The sequence below is a fragment of the Neophocaena asiaeorientalis genome, unplaced genomic scaffold (genome assembly GCF_003031525.2).
Source record: "Neophocaena asiaeorientalis asiaeorientalis breed wild unplaced genomic scaffold, Neophocaena_asiaeorientalis_V1.1 scaffold91, whole genome shotgun sequence".
NCBI classification, from domain to species: domain Eukaryota; kingdom Metazoa; phylum Chordata; class Mammalia; order Artiodactyla; family Phocoenidae; genus Neophocaena; species Neophocaena asiaeorientalis.
Window position 1 is genome coordinate 6,911,079 of NW_020173198.1, and position 6,258 is coordinate 6,917,336.

Sequence of the window (6,258 nt, forward strand, 5' to 3'; positions counted from 1 at the left end):
CGGAAAACCTGGTGGAGGAGTTTGAGATGAAAGAGGATGAGCCGTGGTACGACCACCAGGACCTCCAGCAAGGTGAGGGCGCGATCGCCAGGCGGGGCCTGGTCTGGGCGGCTGACGGCTCGAGGCTACTCCTCCCGGCCGCGAAACTGTTAAAAAGTTGCTTTTGCTTGGGGCCCACCGATGCCAGGGGCGGGGTCTGGCGCTTACCTGGCGTTGGGACTGTCGCGCCTGCCCGTCCCACCCGGGAGGACTCCGCTTTGCTGGGCCCAGGCTTCTGCGCGGTAATCAGCATCAGCATCATCAGTATCATAACCACCACTACTGCGTGTGCAGTGCTAACCGGGCGCCAGGCACCGTTTGAAGCGCTCTCTCCGGATTAATTGATTTAATCTCCACGGCGTTCCTTGGAGCACAGAGGGGTAGCCCCTTACCGGGCTCGTGCCCCGCTTCCTCTCCGCCTCTCGGGGGAACCACAGCCGGGGCTCCCAGCGAGTGTGAGCTGCTGCAGGTGTTAAGTCCCCGGCTGGCAGTGCTGTGTGGCAGGAACCGTGCCGAGCCCTTTGCACACATTTGATAGACACAGTAACTCCGTGAGAGAGTAATTCGCGTTATCCCTATTTTTCAGATGGGGAAAGCGGAGGTTAAAGCGGCCAAATGACTTCCCTCAAGTTAGGTGTGGGAGCAAGTATTTTTTTTTAACTAATTTTTATTGGAGTGTAGTTGATTTACAATGTTGTGTTAGTTTCTGCTGTACAGCAAAGTATTTTTGAACCCACCCACTCAGAATGAGGAGTCATCATAGTCACTGCCCAAACCTCGTCTCTTCTTCACCACCTGGTTTACAGCTTTTTTAGTTGGTGTTAGACTGTTGGGGGTGAAAAAAAAACTGCTTATGCAGAGTAGTTTACCGGATGCCAAGTGAGATGATTTGAGGGCACTTCTACCTCTGCCACTTACTTCATTTTGCACCCTAACTTTTTAGTTAAAAACAGGCATTCCTGTCTTGGCCTGTCTTGGATTTCTTGTCTCCAGAGAAAACCTTAGAGCGGCCCTCAGTTTGGAGCCAATGCCACCCAGCTTTTGGCCTATTAATAGCAGGAACTTGCAGTTGGGATACAGCGTTTGTGTGCCAGACACTGATGCGCCCTTCACACAGGTGCTCGTTTAATCCAACGAAGTTTCAGAGGTAGAAGTAGATACTGTTATTGGGGGAGCTAGGATTCCACTGCAAACTCCGGAGTAAACTTTCTCAACCACTGTACTGAATCCTGAATAATCCTCAGGAATTTTATTCCGGCATCTTGTTTAAGCTGTTCTGTGTAAATCAACTTTTTCAGCTCTAACTTGCACAAAAAATTAACATCTCATTTAGTTGAATAGTAAATGGCCATGGTGTTTGTTCCTGCTAACCATTGAATTTGGGGGGAAGAAAGAATGTAGGCTTGAATGACTCGTACTTAGAAAAGAAACATAAGGAATTCTTTTTGGGGAAGGTGATTTCTTAAATCAATATGTCGTGGCCTGTCGCTTAAACCAAAGTAGTTTACCATTACGCTTTATATAGTCTAAGCTATTCAGTGGCTGCAGTGCAGTATCTGCCATCATGTTCACAGCGTCCACAAGTCAAATTTGTCTTACATTTTAACCTGTTTTCAGAATTCCCCCTAAGGATTGATGGCCTAGTTTGAAACTTTCTCCAGGATTTATGAGGCAGCCATTATGCACTTGCAACATTTCCCTATAATAAATTAAGCAGTTTGTCCTATAATCAAAGCTAAATAGTTTTCTTTACTGTATTTAGAAAGTGTAGATCTGTATGGGCTCTTTTTTTTTTTTTTAATCTGGCACAATACTTAGCACATAATAGGAGCTCGATTTTAACATTTGTTGAACTGAACTGAGGCACTCACAGGATTATTGTTTTCATGGCTCTCTTCCATCAGGTGCCTTAGTCCACGCTGCACTTTCCCCCTGCGGGAGGTTGTTAGGAACAACTGGTTGTAATATTTCAGTCTACTGAGGAGCAAATGCAACATATTGGGGTTAGATGTGGAACTCTTTAACTATGATCGAAATGAAGTCATCAGGTGTTCAAGTTTAATGAAACCTTAAAGAGCACAGGTCCAAACCTCCTTCATGGCAATTTGCATTTGGAATTTGTTCTGTGCTTTTCAAAAGACTTTTACATCTGTTATCGCGATGGACTTTGACATAACCCTGTGTGTCATAACTTAGTTTAAGTGTGTAGTGTAGGAATAGATGTGAAATTCCAACAATCATAACTGTGAATATGGCCTGTAAAAGAAAGAAGGCTACAGTGTGAATAGAAGGGTATCTTTGTCCCAGTTTCATTAAATTATATGTTAAAGAACTCCTAAACTTCTAAAGGATTTTTTTAATTTGTTAATTTCTCACAAATTTTATTTATTCTGTGCCAGCTGTTCATCCAGGCACTGGGGCCACAGTGCCTGTCCACAGGATTGGATAGGCGGGATCCTACTCATTGACGGTCTAGGAACCTGTTGACTGGAGGAGACGCCACCTCCTGGTGTGTGCCTACTACATGTAGTGCCTGGCACAGGGGAGCCCTCACTAGATAATTTTGCTGCTGAATAAAGTTTGGGAGCAGGTCTGTCCTCTTAGATTGATAAGCAGATCTAGTGGGTTTTTATCAAGTGCAGACATATGTCTGTTCATTTTTTAACATCCTCACTATTAATTTTACTGAGAGAGCCTTGTTTGTAGAGAGCTGCTAAAACAACTAAGATCCTGTTCTCAAAGTCATAGAACTACAGATTTTTTTCCTTTAGCAATAGAAACATTATTTAAGTAGATTGAATCTCTGTACCAAAGTTTGCTTGGGGCATTCTTTTTAAAAATTAAAATTGCTGAAAGTTTCTAACCTCGGAAGGCTCTGGCCTACCATTCATACCTTGTTAGAAATACGTAAAGCTGTATGCAGGCAGAAGGAGAAAACCCTTTGCTTTTATAAAACACTTTGATGAAGAGACTGTCTTTTGTCAAAGAGCTGAGTTGGCACAGTGAGGACACTGACAGTGGTCTCTGGGGCTGAGATCCTTTCTGGGACAGCGGGAGCCTCCTGTGCAGGTAATGATGGTGCTACCTCTGAAATGTGCCCCTGAGAACAAGGTGAAAAGACTTAAGAGACTGGGTTTTCTTTTAGACCAGCTGCTATTATAATTGTCATTTGGTGAGCTGTGCAAGCTTAGAATAAGGATTCGGGTTTCTACTATATGGTTCAGCAAATGAAATCTTAGTTTAAAGGAATCCTAAGATTTCTACTTCTTTTTAAGAGGAGTACGTTTTCCATGTGAGCAACTAATTTGCTGAATCACTGGTCATTAAAACTGACACCATCATTTTTCTTGATGTTTATATTCAGGTTTTTTGCTTTCCCAATGATAGTAACGTTGGCAACAGGGGTTGTACAGAAGCATCACCAAATGACGCATTTGTTTTGGTAATAGGAAAAGCTTTCAGCCTTAATATTATTGAATTACTGCTAGAGACTACAGCTAACATGGGAATATGTCGTCCTCGTGTTTTTTAAAAAAACTGAAGTAAAATAAGAAAAATGTAATAGCAGTGGGATTTAAAGATTTCAGAATTCTGGAAGGAAGATCTTTTTAAAAAAATCACTTTGCCTAGAGCATAGGGCTGAGTAGAATATCTGTTTAAAGCTAACAGTTTACACTGTTAAAATAGATTATTATCACTTGCAAAGACTGATTAGTGGAAGAATATTGAACATGAAGGTATTGAAAAGTTGCGGTTCTCAAGCCTGCAGTAAATCTATGGTATTTTTAGTGGCTGCCTACGCCAGTTCAGTAGGATTTAGAAAAGGCAACCTCTTAATGAAAATCCTTATTGTAAGGTGAGATGAACAGGTGCATAAGGCTTCAAAACTATCTTGTTTCCTTTTCTTTTATATGTTAATTAAAAATAAAAGACATTTATTCTCCCATTCCCCCCACTAATTTTTTAGAAAACCTTCTTGGGCTTACTGCCAGCTTTTGGCTCCTTTTGGTTATGGAAGCCAGATGCTACACAACAGGAAATAAACTTTTTTTTTTTTCTTAAGACCAAAAAAGACTCTTGTCTGTAAACTAACAGATGAAGTAATATCCTGTTATACAGTGTGGCTTCACAGACACTTTCTTGTAGTTGAGACTTGTTTTGCCAGAATTCTGTCCTAAACATCCTATGAAATATTTAGGAGACTGAGACTTCAGGTTACTGAGCCAGGCTGGGGCTTTGTTTAACTAGAAATAAGGATTGCGATAAGGACAAGTCTCAAATTCTGCTCTGTTTGGTGTTTACTAGAAGAGTGCTATACTTGGCATCTCTTTCTGCAGCAGCAGGAAAAGGAAAGCTGTTCCTGGCTGGTATTAAGTAGCATAGGTAGTTTCCTAACTGAGGAAAATAGCTGAAGTGGTCTCAAGTTAGTCTTTTTTCTGGAAGCAGTTTTGGCTCAGGTTTTGATTGCTAGATAAGAATATCTTTGGTGAATCTCGGGTCCTTCCCAGTGAGGAATTACTCACCGCTTTACAGCAGGCCAGGAGAGACTTAAGTAATGTCTAGGTAGTGTTTATATGCTTTGTCCTTAGTAATTCATCGTGGTGGTTCCTGTGTGGGGCTATGTATACACATTGCCTTCCCTCTGAGTACAAAAAAATTATTTCTGGAACGTCTCAGCTGTACTTAGTTCCTTTTTCACTTAATGAAAACAAGATATTGACTTGCCTGGAGTTGTATATGCTTTCACTGGCAGCGCAGGCAGTAAAAGCCAAAGAGCTTAACTCTAGTTTCTCATTGCCATCCAGGAAAACAAGTGAGAAGATTAAGTACCTCAGCTAGGAAGATTTGTACTCTCTACCTTAAACAAAGAAGTATATGGACATCTCTGTCAATAGACTTAAAATTGTGTGGATATGGATAATAGAGAATTGTGATGATGGTGAAAGTTAGAATTGACAGTGGTTTATCTTTTGCTTGTGACTCACCATGTGGATTTGGTCAGGTTGATTAGCATCGGCTAACTACCTTGAAAAGATATAAAAAATTAATGTCTCTTAAATGCTTTGAATGGTTTGTAAAGGGTTTTATGTCTTGTGAATACAAGATGTTATTTCATAGACTTGATATCTGAAGCCTTAAGTTCATTAGTAGACATTGTTAATATTTAAATCACAAGAGAATGTATTTTAACACCTATCTAACAAAAGTATAAGGTTTTATTTTAAATGGGTGTAAATGGCGGGTTTTGCGGCTTTGTTTTTTCCTAAGGAGGGAAAACTAACCAAGCACAATGCTAATTACGCACTCAGATGGACAGTACCAGGTAACAAAGGTGGTTGCTTTTCTTTTACCATTTATTCTAGGTTAAGCCTTTTTTTTTTTTTTTTTTTTTTTTAGGCCACGGCTCACGGGCCCAGCTGCTCTGCGGCATGTGGGATCTTCCCGGACCGGGGCACGAACCCGTGTCCCTTGCATCGGCAGGCAGACTCTCAACCACTGCGCCACCAGGGGAGCCCTAGGTTAAGTTTTAATATTAGTGTAATGAATAATGTTAAACCTTATTTGTCAACCTCTAAAAATTGTTTTAAAATCATATGTGGCGAGGTTCCCTGTTTTCATAATGAGTAATAATAAGTATATTTTTTGACACTAAGTGAAATGACTTTCCATCATACTTAGAATAAAATCTAAACTTTCTTTCCCGTGGCCAATAAAATTTTGTGTGATCTGATCCCTGCCTACTCCTCCAGCTCACATACCACTCTCCCCCAGTGTGCTTCCGTCACACTGGCTTTATGTTGGGCTGTGCAGTGTGCCAGGTTCTTTCCCGTCTTAGGGCCTCTGCCTGGCGTTTACATGGTGATATCCTCCTCCTTCAAGCTTTAGCTAAAACATCTCCTAAGACTTTCCTTGTGACCTCCCTTTCTGAAGTAGATCCTTTGTACATTATCACCACACCCAGAGGTTTTTTCCTTTTTCTCTCTTGCATACCACATGCAATTGATTAACAAATCCTTTTAGCTCTACATTCAAAACATATCCAGAATCCTACACCTCTATTCATCTCCATCTCTGCCACTGTAGTCTAAGCCACCACCTTCTCTCACCCAGATGATTGCAATATCCCTGTCACACTCCCTCCACCTTCTTCGTCCCTTTCCATCTATTTACACAACAGCCAGAGAGAGTGATCGTATGAAAAACCTTCACTGGGTTCCA

General features: G+C 41.4%; 1 protein-coding gene across 2 annotated transcripts in view; it reads left to right on the forward strand.

Moving 5' to 3' along the window:
* Window positions 1–6,258, forward strand: part of CDR2 (cerebellar degeneration related protein 2) — a 24,460-nt gene continuing 18,202 nt past the window's right edge. Inside the window, exon 1 of one of the 2 annotated variants that reach the window (XM_024744641.1) lies at window positions 1–72. In XM_024744641.1, the coding sequence (XP_024600409.1) occupies window positions 37–72 (36 nt within the window). In that variant the 5' untranslated portion in view covers window positions 1–36. The remainder of the gene's footprint in view (window positions 73–6,258) is intronic. The other variant, XM_024744640.1, reaches the window with a different exon arrangement.